At 37.7% G+C, this 14,327-nt stretch overlaps 1 protein-coding gene across 2 annotated transcripts in view; it reads right to left on the bottom strand.

Annotated features, from left to right (window-relative positions):
- Nucleotides 1-6,273: 6,273 nt before the first annotated feature.
- The window catches only part of LOC127446981 (E3 ubiquitin-protein ligase Midline-1-like), a 44,892-nt gene continuing 36,838 nt past the window's right edge, over nt 6,274-14,327 (bottom strand). For both annotated transcript variants that reach the window (XM_051708398.1, XM_051708397.1), the window contains exons 9-10: nt 9,938-10,145; nt 6,274-7,167 (exon numbers count right to left, since the gene is read on the bottom strand). In XM_051708398.1, coding sequence (XP_051564358.1) covers nt 6,819-7,167; nt 9,938-10,145 — 557 coding nt within the window. In that variant the 3' untranslated portion in view covers nt 6,274-6,818. The remainder of the gene's footprint in view (nt 7,168-9,937; nt 10,146-14,327) is intronic.

Raw genomic sequence — 14,327 nt, forward strand, 5'->3', positions numbered from 1 at the left:
TAAGATCTAAAAGCACTAGAAGAGAAATGCAGATGTGATCAGATGATAAGAGCAAGTCATTTGTAACTCTGATAAGTGCAGTCTCTGTACTGTGATGGGGCCTAAATCCTGACTGAAATTGTTTATATATACCATTTCTCTGTAGAAATGAACATAGTTGGGAGGACACTACCTTTTCTAGTATTTTTGACATAAATGGGAGATTTTAAATCAGTCTATAATCAGCCAACTCTCCAGGATCAAGCTGTTGTGTGAAAAGTATAAAAATTAAAAAAGAGACATCTCTGGGTCAACAAGCACAATCGTTTCTGTAACTCCCGATGTAACCATGATAAGAGGCTGGTGTCCTTCCTTGTCTGTGTAATTCTCTGTCATTTCTCCACCTGTCTACAGTGGAAAAACATCAAAGTGGATGGCGACTCTTCCCTCTGATGTCTCCCCATATGCACCTGTGCAAATGCAAATATGTGTAAATAAAAAAATTGCAAATTTAAGCTTCCATTCAGTATCCACATTTCTATGCGCAAATAATAAAAGCATTGTGCAAATAAAAACTATGCAAACGTAAACCCCCTCCACTCAATTTTTACACATTTCTCTGTGCAAATATAAGAAAGCATGCAAATAAAATAAAAACTGACAACTGTTTTTAAAGACAAATAATAATAAACATATAATATATATATAAATGTAATACAAATTTTTGTAAATTTCTTACAATTTTATTTTTAAATACTACTACTCCAAAAGTAGTATCATACAGAGCCCCTTCATTTTTTTTTCTGAAATAGTTTTGCATGCCCTCGCAATAAGTTTTGCGTTCCCTCGCAATAGTTTGCATTCCCTCGCAATAAGTTTACCATGGTTTTACTACAGTAACCATATATTTTAACCAAGATATTCATAGTGAAACCAAAGTGATAATACAGGAAAAAGAAAACTTATTGCGAGGGAACTCAAAACTTATTGCAAGGGTACACAAACTATTGCGAGGGAACACAAAACGTATTGCGAGGACACGCAAACTATTGCGAGGGAATGCAAAACGTATTGTAAGGGAACACAAAATCCATTGCAAGGGAACGCAAAACGTATTGCAAGGGAACACAAAACTTATTGCGAGGGCATACAAACTATTGCGAGGGAACGCAAAACGTATTGCAAGGGAACACAACTTATTGCGAGGGCACAAACTATTGCGAGGGAATGCAAAACGTATTGCAAGGGAACACAACTTATTGCGAGGGCACACAAACTATTGCGAGGGAACGCAAAACGTATTGCAAGGGAACACAACTTATTGTGAGGGCACAAACTATTGCGAGGGAACGCAAAACGTATTGCAAGGGAACACAAAACGTATTGCAAGGGAACGCAAACTATTGCAAGAGAACGCAAAATGTACTGCAAGGGAACACAACTTATTGCGAGGGCACAAACTATTGCAAGGGAACACAAAACGTATTGCAAGGGAATGCAAAACATTGCAAGGGAACACAACTTATTGCGAGGGCACACAAACTATTGCGAGGGAACGCAAAACGTATTGCGAGGGAACGCAAAACGTATTGCAAGGGAACACAAACTATTGCGAGGGAACACAAAACGTATTGCAAGGGAACACAACTTATTGCGAGGGCACAAACTATTGCGAGGGAATGCAAAACGTATTGCAAGGGAACACAACTTATTGCGGGGACACAAACTATTGCGAGGGAACGCAAAACGTATTGCAAGGGAACGCAAACTATTGCGAGGGAACGCAAACTATTGCGAGGGAATGCAAAACTATTTCAGAAAAAAAAATCCCCACCTTGTCCTCTAAGGGGCTCTGTATTTTTATCCTAAATGTTAACAAAAGATTTATCCTAAAGTGAAAGATTAATCCTGAAAATTGTTACAACTCTAAAATGTAATTTCTAAACTTAGTAACACAAAAAGATGCACAACAGGCTTCAAACTGTGATAGGAACAAATGTATTCCATGTAAAAAATATATATATATATTGTCTTGTATGTGTAAGTGAAATAATGTGATTTCAAAGAAGTCAGTAACTGTAATCGGATAAAGGAGTTTAAGATGTAATTCAATCAGGTAAGATGTCAGTATAGATGTATTTCTAAGATCTTAGAACAGTATGTTTTAAAGAAACCATGAGTGTTTCGTGACGGTTATCAATAAAGACAAACCAGGTGTGATTTCAAATCCAGCACTTCACTGACTTTTCAACCTTCCATTACAAGAATATCTGCAATCTCATATTTCCTTTTATATTTGAACTGTAAATAAAAAACAGGTGGTTAAAGGTTTTTGCTCCTCTATCATAAAGTCTCTTCTGTTTTTGTACCTGGTTCGAGTGAGATGCGTTCCACACAAGAAAGTAAGGAATACAGATTTGGAACGACATCAGGGTGAGTAAATGATGTCAGAAATTTCATGTTTCAAGATAAGGAATTTGTATGTCTGAATATTTTTGATATCATATGTCATATTTAAAGGCAAGAATTCACACTGAAATTGGGACAACATTTTTTTTAATTCAATGCCAGGACATTATACACAACTTTTTTTTTCATTCAGCAAAAATATTTGGGTATGACAGGTCTATATGCGATAACATTCTAACGACAAGCAATTTGTCAGACCAACCGGAACGCGAAACTGCTGCGCGACACGGCACAATCACAGCCAATCAGAACGTTTACGATGTATAGTGTACAGTTATGAGGAGCGGGATTTTGGACTGGCGTGACACCACAAAAAATTAAAAAAGATGGACAGAATGTTCTGTCGAAGAGCTTTCGTCATGTGTTGCTATGTCTGTTTAGGTCACGGTGTAACACTGTAGCATTTTTAAAAAATCTAAGGAAATAAAAATAAAAGAAATCATGCTTAAAGTGCAGCTGGTGCTATTTAATCTGCAATACCTTTAAGACATTTTTAACAATAAGACATTATTGCCTTATTCAACTGATCCTGAAAACATTTGCTTAGTGAACATTGCCTTTGTGCTTTTGGTTGGTCTATTCAACGCAAGTCTCGGGAAAACATCCTGAGGAAAGAGGGAAGACAGTTTTCATTAAAAGTTACATTATTGCTTGACTGTAAATTCATTTAAGGATATTTCCACATGTTGACATTTCGGGTTTTTTGTAGAATTACAGGAAAAAGGACAGATAGTTACAAAAAGTGCAAGTTCAATCCATGGCTATGTTCGGAGGAGCATACTAGCATACTACTCTTAACATTTCTACAGTATGTAGTATGTAGTATGTATAGTGTGTACACTATGCAAAATATTCTGCTCATAGAATTGAATACGTGTGTGACAACACAATGCATATCACACAACGCATTCGACTTTCTGGACTCATTATTTGATCCGACTGCCAAACGTGAAGACATTTCAACACAAACTTGGATTTAAAATTTAAAAAGTAGTGTTTTTATTTTCTAGATGATAACTGGACGCCGCTCACATGTAACGTAATGAGGTCATGTGTCAGCAATGTATGGAATAATGCATTCTGTTTTTATAGCGTTTAAATAATAGTAGATTTCAGTAAGTAGTAAGCTAGTATTCAATTCCGAACACAGCCAGCAATTTCCAGTAAGCAAAGAAGAGCATCATTTTAATAGTATTAGGGACACACAAAAGCGCAGAAGTCTTACAAAGGTCAAGAATCGTATATGGACACAAGGTTATACTTAAAAAAAAAAAAAAAAAAAAAACATTGTAAATAATGCAACCAAAGGTGCATGAGAATTTAAAAAAGGTTCTGTTTGGACAAAACCAAACAGTACGACTCAAGGTGCTTGATTATGGAATGTAAATGAAGTGACATATTTTCTTACAAAGTCGATACACATTAATATTTGACCCTATTTACTTTCTTAATTTATCTGGTCTTATTGTACTGTATGTTGTTCCTAGGGGTGGGGGATATACCGGTTAAAATATATAAGGTGTCAACCGATCAACGGTTATGCAAAATGCCGCCGCATGGCAGGGAATGCACATTCCAATCAGAGGTTGCGCTACAAATAGTCATTATATTATAATTATTAGGGCTGAACGATTTGGACCAAAAAATGAATTGCGATTATTTAGAAAAATACTGCGATTTGAACTGCGATTTGATAAAAAAAAAAACAACGGAAATACTGTTTTAGGAAGGGTGTTTACACTTGAGCCCTCTTAAAAAGAACCAGAGTAAATAAATATATAAAACAGTGAAACAGATTCACATAGCACCAGTCCACAGTGTACCCTTTTTTTATGTCCACTTGTGAAAGGGTCTCAGCCCACTTTCCATTATTTTTTATTAATTTTTTTGGAACCCAGTCAACTTGAACATTATTTTACTGTTATATAATACTAAATAATAACTGTTATTATTATATTACATTTATTATTTTAAATGAATTCTTAATTATTATTATTATTATTATTATACACTACAATATAAATATATAAATATTATTATTAAGTTAAGCATGACAGAAATCTTAAATGCATCATTTTAAATTAATTATTAATTATTATTATACAATAAAATATATATAAATATTAGGGCTGTTGATTTAAGACGTTAATTCAGTGTGATTAATTATATAAAAAAATAACATGTTAAAAATGTATACACAATTAATCATGCCCCCGGACTGTAATAAGGAAGATTCCTGATTAATTCAAGCTTTGAGTGCCACCTGTTTTCAGCAGGGGGCAGTAAGCGAAACTCGCAATATAGGCAACGCGCAGCTTATACAGAGAACAAACCAACCCTTCAGCTGACAGAACAACATGAGGACGCGTTCTTGCATTCAAACACAGCTTGATAGAGCGCAGATCAGAACTTAGGGATCTTTTTCTGAGTATTACACTACACGTAACTTGACACAGCGACCTTAAAATGGCATGTTTATGACGCGACTGCAACCAAAGTGAGACAAGCGTCCGTCTGACGCAGGTGTACATTGACGGGTCCTTAGAAAAGCCCTCATAATAAATCTTGGACTGATTGATGAATTCAATTTAACTTACGTTCAATAATATTCAAATAAACAATATATTAGATTCTAAAGCCACTTTTTGTATTGTCTTATCAATGGTGAACTCCTCTGCCACAATAGTGTAATGCATTTTAATTATCTGAAATATTATTATTTTTATAATATATATAATGTATATATATATATATACACACACACACCACAACATATTCACGCACAACATATTCTAAAAAAATATATATATATATATATATATATATATATATATATATATATATATATATAATTTTTTCCTCATTATATATTGAATTATTGTTATTTGAGGGGCTTTCTTAAATATTTATATATACGATTAACTGCGATTAATTAATCGGTACACTATGTAACTAATTCTATAAATTTAATTGATTGACAGCCCTAATATATATATATATATATATATATATATATATATATATATATATATATATATATTAGTTAAGAAAGTATTACAGAAATATATTGTTGTAAAATAATAATAATAATAATAATTATTATTATTATACAATAGTAATGTATTTCAGTAATACTTTCTTAACCTGTATGTCAGGTTAAACCTTCAAGCTTTTATTTTTGCACAAAAGTGAATGAAGATATTTTTATTTCTGTTTATAGTTGAGTTCAATAAAATGCTCTGATCTTTCTTTCTGTCCAAAAAAATAAAATAAAATAAAATGCGATGTCATGTGGTTATTTTAGATTTGTATAGTAACGTAGCTGCCAAACATGTGGAATTATGCCCATGCGTACATGTGCGTAATTCTGCGCTCATAAGTGCATAATGTGAGCATATTTAATGCAGTTAATTAAATCGCAGCCTTCTCTGTTTGTTAATCACACTAGGTCATATGGTGATTTTGTTTTTATTATAATTAGTCGTTCAGCCCTCACAATTATGCTATGTTTATCTATTGCACTTAACATCCATCAACACCTTCTTCGTCTGCAGAATTTCACCGTGCAAAAGTAAATGTGACAGCACCTTTACTTACTGTTGCTGACACCGTCAAGCTTTCATACCGACATCTGTTCTCGCAGTTTTATTAAATAAGTATTATCAAATAACCGCTTTGTCAACTGTGCATTGTATATCTATAATATAGTCGCCAAAATGGTTTCCGGTATCCAATGAAAGGCTAAATCCAAAACAAATATGTGATAAAGAGAGAAGCCTTATTCTCTGCTTGAAATGAAAAATGATAGGGATAGTGTAGATGAACGGTATAATAGATTAAATAATATTTTTAATAATTTTATATTTACTTTGTTTTTTGTTTTTTGCAATGGGTATGACAGGTCGAACATTACTTTGGACATTGTTTTAAATCAAAAACAAATGTTTACTATTTTTAAAAAACATTTTGAATCACTTTCCATAACAATGTGTATGTACTGATCGGCAAAAATGTCCATAATATCACGACAGAAATCTTTGCTTATATCGCCCACCCCTAGTTATTCCCAAGAAAAAAAAATAACTTGCTCCGTCTCGTCACCAATACCTCAAACGTTTCAACGTGACTCCATTGTGGTATATACTGTAACTCAAATGTTTTACCTAAGATGAAGTACCTCCCCACATTTTGTCTTAATCACTATCCTGTTTCGCTTGTAAAATCTGTCACATTACAGAAGTAAAATGTGTTGTGTCCAGACCTTTCGTCAAGAAATCACTTTTAGTGTTCCACTGAAGAGGGAAAGTCTTGCGGGTTTGGAACAACATGAGGGTGAGTAAATGGTAGAAGTTTCATTTTCGGGTGTTGGTTTAGTCATGGGGGTCACTGATCTCTAGGTGGTCTGGTATGGGCAGCCCTGTGAGGACGGTCAAGCATTTATTCCAGATGCTGAAGACGGGACAGATGGGCTGCGAGAAGGCGATGTCAAACGTGTACAGGTGCTGTGTTCCAGCTGCATCGTAAAACGCTAACGATCCCGAGTCGTAGTCGAGCAGAATGCCCAGACGGCGCATGTGAGGAGAGGGTTCGATTGGAAACTCTTTACCATTATGCCGCACCGCCCATGATGTGTTGCAGCGACAGAGCACCCATGACGCCGAATCCTTACCGACCCACGTGTGCTTGGGAGCTGATTTGTAGGCAATTCCAATGGCGAACCTTGAAGCAATTAAAGAAAAAATTACACGAATTAACAGTTCATCCAAAAAAATTACAATGCTGTTGAATTATTTATTCAACCTCATGTAGATCCTGTATGCTGTATTTCTTCTATGAAACACAAAAGGAGAAATTCGAAATAATCTGCATGCAGTTTTTTGCCAATTGACAGTTCATGGTGACTACGATTGTCAAGCTCCAAAAAGGACACAAACAAACCATTAAAGTATCATAAAAGTAGTCCATACCACTCGTGCGCTTTATTCCAAGTCTTCTTAAGTCATACGATAGCTTTATGTGAGAACATAAACAGACTGAAACTGAAGTCATTAATTGCTGATATTTTGAATGTAGAAGGAAATTTGAGAGGAAGATTATCACTGAATGACGATTTTAATTTCAGCCTGTTCCTCACACAAAGCTTCAGAAGACTTGCAATATAAAATATCTATACAGTGCTTTTTTTTCAGACAAGATTGATACAAACTATCGTTGCGTCGCTGTAACGATTCTTCAAAAATACTCATGTTCCAAAAAAACGGAACGGAAAAAATAAAAGCATACAGCTTTAAAATGACATGAGGGTGAGTAAATAATGAAAGACTCCTTTTACTGTACATGTGCGTTCAAGTTTGTTTGTAAATGTAAACTTATTAACCCTTATGTTGTGTTCCAGTCATTTTGACCTCGGACATGTGCGCGCGCGCACACACACACACACACACACACACACAAACACATATATATACACACACTCACACACATGTTGGTTTAGCTATCTTTATGAGGACTCTCCATAGACATAATGATTTTTATACTGTATGAACTATAGATTCTATCCCCTAACCCTAACCCTACCCCTAAACCTAACCCTCACAAAAAACTTTCTGCATTTTACATTTTCAATAAAACATCTTTTAGTGTGTTTTTAATCTATTTAAATTATGGGGACAATAGAAATGTCCTCATAAATCACATTTATAGCATAATACCCTTGTAATTACCAGTTTATAACCTAAAAAAAACCACTTAAACCTGCCCACACACACACACACACACACACACACACACAACACAACAACGCACACACAAAACGCACATACACACACACACAACACAACAACGCACACACAAAACGCACACACACACACACAACAACGCACACATAAAACGCACAAACACACACACACACCACACCCACACACACACACACAACACAACCACACACACACAGACACTACACAACCACACACAGAGACACACACACAAAAACACAGAACCACACACAAGAACACACAGACACACATACATACACACACACAGAGAGAGAGAGAGAGAGAGAGAGAGAGAGAGAGAGAGAGAGAGAGAGAGAGAGAGAGAGAGAGAGAGAGAGAGAGACAGACAGACAGACAGACAGACAGACAGACAGACAGACAGACAGACAGACAGACAGACAGACAGACAGACAGACAGACAGACAGACAGACAGACAGACAGACAGACAGACAGACAGACAGACAAGGGGGGGCAGTGGTAGCTCAGCAGTTAAGGCTCTGGGTTACTGATCAGAAGGTCGGGGGTTCAAGCCCCAGCACCGCCAAGATGCCACTGTTGGGCCCTTGACCCTATCTGCTCCAGGGGCACCGTATCATGGCTGACCCTGCACTCTGACCCCAGCCTAGCTGGGATATGTGAAAAAAAGAATTTCACTGTATATGTGCAAATGTATAATGTGTGATAAATAAAGAAAATTATAATTAATTATAATTATAATTACAACAAACACACAGAGACACACACAAAAACACACAGACACATACAACACACAAGAACACACAACACAACCACACACACAGACACTACACAACCACACACACGACAGACATACACAGATGCAACACACAGCACACACACACACACAAAACACACACACACACACACACACACACAACACAACCACACACACTCTCGCACACACACACAACGTGTGTTGAGCGCCCTTTTGTGCATCATCTTTCCATGTACACTCTTTGAGGAATATTTCAAGATTATCATATTATGTTGTATTTGGGCTCGTTTGAATCGGGATAGTCTGCTGTAAGTTACGATATGTCATTGTCTATGTTATATGAATATTTCAGGAAGTAATAAGGGAAAACGTGACAAAAAGACACTCCTGTTAATTATATTTATGTGTGTTAGTGGGAATTTCATACACTAAAACTCACAGCAGTTTGCTCATTGCATTCTACAAATTTAGACGATACATAACACACGACTATCTCATCTTTTTAAGGTTTAACTCTGAATATAATTGTTGTGATAATAATTTTCAAATTATGAGAACAAAACAGTTCTAATTTGTTAGCAAATAAAAAATAATAACTTAATAATTGTTAGGATCAGATATATGTATTGTAATGTCCAGATTCTAAGCTTTAAAATGACACCTATTTTGTTCAGATCAAGCAAGTGGTTATTAATTTATTAATGACTGAAAAAGATCTAATGCAATATCTTGGGATAATATATGCAATATGAGAGATTTATTAACAATCTTAGCGGGCCAGTAATTTTTAACTGGGACAACAAAAGGTGTTAGCACAAACGAACACAACACAAGAGTTAAAATGCAATAATATTCAGTTTTATCATCATGTGACATGGCAAAATACTGTATCATGTCACTGAGTATGAATAAGATAAAGTTATGCAATTAAGTTTTATGAAATGGTTCTATTTTGCAAAGTTAAAACAGTCTGCGTTTTACCATGTGCTTCCTCCAATCAGAACTTCCCAGTAATGTCGCCCACTGTCAATGTACACGTTCCCAGTGACACCGTAGTTCCCAGTGCTGCTGAAGCGGTCCTGTGCGTGGCTTTTCATGGACGATGCCTCATCACGCTCCACAGTCAGATTGTCATGTGATACCTTTAACTTCCTGTGGGCAGACTTCGGGTCGAGCTTAAACGGCTGACCTGTCAATCAATATCAACAACAGTCAACAATCTAAAAGAGTTTCATCCATTGCATCAACCCTCTACTGGATAGCAAATCCATTTTTTTATTTTGTCATTTTAAAAGCACGTGATGCATATAGATGGCCATAAAATGGTTAATAATGAAGAGATGACTTTGAATAAACCAATAAAACATGCACAAAAACATTATAATGATCGGGACTCGGGATAGGTGTCAAATACACACATTCCTATTGTTTTGTCAGTGCTGGCGGCTGCACATTGTGAAACAACATCAACAGTTGACTGTCATGAACATGCTCATCTGCTGTCAGCTCTGCTTTGTGCGACGTTAGGGGGCGGAGCAGTATGCGGCTCAGAAGGTGAAGCCGCTGGAGATTCAGGGGATGGAGTGGGCGGAGCCGTAGGAGGTAGAGCGGGCGGAGCCGTGGAAGACTCGAGCCGCATGAGGAGAAGCAGGCGGAGCCGCAGGAGGAAGAGTCTCAGGAGGAGGAGTGGGCGGAGTTTTAAGAGAAGGAGCCACGGGATACTCTAGGGAGGAGCCACGGAGGGCTCGGGGGGCGGAGCCATGAAATACTCAGGGGTGGAGCCATAGGAGAAGGAGCGGGAGGTGGAAAGGCCTCCGTCGAGGGGGTCTCTGGAACCACCGGAGCTTGGAAGAGAGTGTTCTCCATCGAAGGGATCACTGAGACCACTGGAGCCGGGATCAGAGTAGGGAGTGGAGGAGCCACTGATGCTAGAGTTTCTAGGGTTAACCTCACATATTCCCTCCATGTGTATTCTCCCATCTCAGGCAGTTCCCTCCACCGGTGATCTGTTAATCCAATCTGGTATATTGACTTGAGATGGAAGTCCTCAAAACCTGTGAGTCTGGCAATGGCACAGAAGCAAAGGGAGTATTCCCTAATGGGTAAATCTGCCCTGCAGAACTGAATGAACAAAGCTGCTAGATCCATTTTGTAGGGTTGGTTCTTCTGTTAGGGTTTGTGTAGGGATGAGGCAAGAGAGAGGATCCAAATGCAGCTCTTTTAATGATCAACAAACAACAAATGAAGGAGATAACAACAATGAAGGTTAACATAAACTCAACAGCAGTATGCTGGCAACTAACGCACTACATACAAACAAGAACCGAACAAGGAACAAGGAACAAGACGGCATATATACACACAAGGACTAACAAGATGATGAGGAACACCTGTGATACAATTAGGGCAAAGGACAGGAAGACAGACATAACAGAGGAAAACTTCAAACAAAGAGTCTCTTGGGGGAAAACATAGGAATGACGTGATTGATTGCTTTTGACCAAATTCAAATTTTGCTTAACTGCCAGTAAAAAGAGTTGCATTATTATTATTAGTTTTATTGCAATACAATAGTTATACATTTCTGTAATAATTTAGCATGCAGGATTGTTACACGGTTTCAAGCCTTTATTTTGACAGAAATCTGAAGGAAGACTTTGTGTTGTTGTTCCTGTGTTTAGTTTGAGTTGACAACAGCTTTGTACCATGTTCCTCCTTCAAAACATGGTTGAATGCTCTCATCTCCTCCTTGGTCCACAAAACCCTGATGCCATAGAGTTACTTTAGATTTGTTTAGAAACTTGTAACGTCCAAACATTATGCAAATGTGGGGGGCCTGGGTAGCTCAGTGGTAAAAACGCTGCCTACCACCCCTGGAGTTCGCTAGTTCGCTAGTTCGAATCCCAGGGCATGCTGAGTGACTCCAGCCAGGTCTCCTAAGCAACCAAATTGACCCCGTTGCTAGGGAGGGTAGAGTCACATGGGGTAACCTCCTCGTGGTCGCTATAATGTGGTTCGTTCTCGGTGGAGCGCGTGGTGAGTTGAGCGTGGTTGCCATGGTGGATGGTGTGAAGCCTCCACACGTGCTATGTCTCCGTGGCAACGCGCTCAAGAAGCCACTTGATAAAATGCGCCACCTGGACTGAGGCGAATCACTATGTGACCATGAGGACTTAAAAAGCACATTGGGAATTGGGCTTTCCAAATTGGGAGAAAAAGGGGAAAAATGCCCCCCCCCTCAAATGTGCAACTTAAGTAAATCAGTAGCAATTGAAATACAACACGGTCAGTGCATGTTAACAAGCCGCACACACATCTCTTCGTAGAGCACGATATGGAATTTGTTTTTATCGAGCACAGGACTGCTCTAAGACCACTGAAACACTGTGTCATTAGCCTCATGTGTATGTATAACATTACAGATCAGAGCGGCGCACATACAATAAGGCGCACATAAAATATTTTAGAGTGTGCTCGTAAGTGAAACAGTGATTTGGTCTGTCGTCCATAGACAGCCTATACTGAGCACTTTACCTAGATGTAATTTCTGCTTGCTAGCTCATTAACATCGCAGATTATGCTTAATTAACCGTGAGAGGCAGAAACCATGATTGCGGTTAAAATACGATTAAATGTGCAGCTCTAAACATGATCATCATGATCACATGACAGAGAGCAGAGAGCTCTGAAGCACACAGCACATACTATACAGACTATATATTTATTTAATGAAATCAAAGCTTTTTGGGGTTTAATAATCACACTGGGCCATGTAGCGAACTGCTTATTCAGAGTTGAGAAACTACCGTCAAAAACACACAAACGCAGTACTGCCGCTCCCTATACACATATTACGCAGTCTGTGTAGGGCAACGACTCCTTAAGGGGGCACCAGAAACTCCACCGGCTGCCCTTCCTCGCATGGTATACCTTATTTAAGGACCCCATAACAGTTGCAGAACACTGACTATCGCCTCGCACCCATGTCCTGTAAAACTGAGCCTTGAAAACTCTGCTGGATGAAGTGGATATCTACCTACAATCAATTGAAACAAAAGGTGCTTTTTTTAAGAGGTAACTTTGAGAAACTTCAACTGGTGCTCTGTAATGTGAATGAGGAGCAGTTTACACCGAATGCATTTTTGTGTCCGTCCATGCTGTTATTAACTTGTTGTCAATGTGCTAAACAAACATCTTTGACCATTATGCTGTATACTGCTGTGTTTTCAGCATCAAAACATTGTCAAGTTCAAAAGCCCTTCCATGTTAAAAAATGCGTCTCGAGACACCAGACTTTAGCTCTATTAGTTTCGCTGCATTTTGTTTTTGTTTTTAGCCTAAGTACATGTTCAGTCCAAACGGCCTCCAGGTCTTTTAGAAACACTTTAGTCAATAGTTACATGAATGCAACACGTACTGCAGAAAATGTAAAAATAATTATGTTAATGTCATCAGAATTGAACGGTCTGGTCTTGTATTTGCAACAAAAAAACTTGAGGTTTCTGTGTGTTTCGCAAGATTAAATCTCGCAGGTAATATTGTTTAACAAAAATAAGATCAAGCAAATAATATATGAGTTATATTTGATATGTGAGTCAATTTAGTTCTTTACACTGTACATTTAACACATTCATTAAAGGAATAGTTCACCCAAAAATTTAAATTCCTCATCATTTTACTCACTCCAAAAAGGAGATAAAGTCAGCATCAAAGTAATCCAGTAGTTGAATCCATGTATTCAGAAGTAATCCAGATGGTTTTGGCTGAGAATAGACCAAAATATAACTCCTTTTTCACTGTAGATCTTCACAACATTCTCCTTGGCGATCATAATTTCAAGCTCGATTACACTTCCTCTAGCGCCATCTAGCGCTCTGCGCAAGCATCAAGCACTCGAGCTTGAAATCATCGTCGTGCCTAGAGACTGCAATGGCAAGATGTACAGTGAAAAATGAGTTATATTTTGACTTATTCTCACCCAAAATCAACTGGATCACTTCTGAAGACATGGATTAAACCAGTGGAGTCATATGGATTACTTTTATGCTGCCTTTATGTGCTTTTTTGAGCTTCAAAGTTCTGGTCACCATTCACTTGCATTGTATGGACCTACAGAGCTGAAATATTCTTCTAAAAATCTTCATTTGTGCTCAGCAGAAGAAAGAAAGTCACACACAACTGGGATGGCATGAGGGTGAGTAAATGATGAGAGAATTTTAATTTTTGGGTGCACTGTCCCTTTAAGATTGCATAGGCCTATATGAGCCTCTTTTGGTCTCGGTCTCAGATGAGCTGGTCTCAACTAACAACACTGGTTTTTAGTATTCTGACATCAGTAAAAATGGATAATCACTCAATTTCGCTCAATTTC

Source organism: Myxocyprinus asiaticus, chromosome 10, assembly GCF_019703515.2.
Source record: "Myxocyprinus asiaticus isolate MX2 ecotype Aquarium Trade chromosome 10, UBuf_Myxa_2, whole genome shotgun sequence".
Lineage (NCBI taxonomy): Eukaryota > Metazoa > Chordata > Actinopteri > Cypriniformes > Catostomidae > Myxocyprinus > Myxocyprinus asiaticus.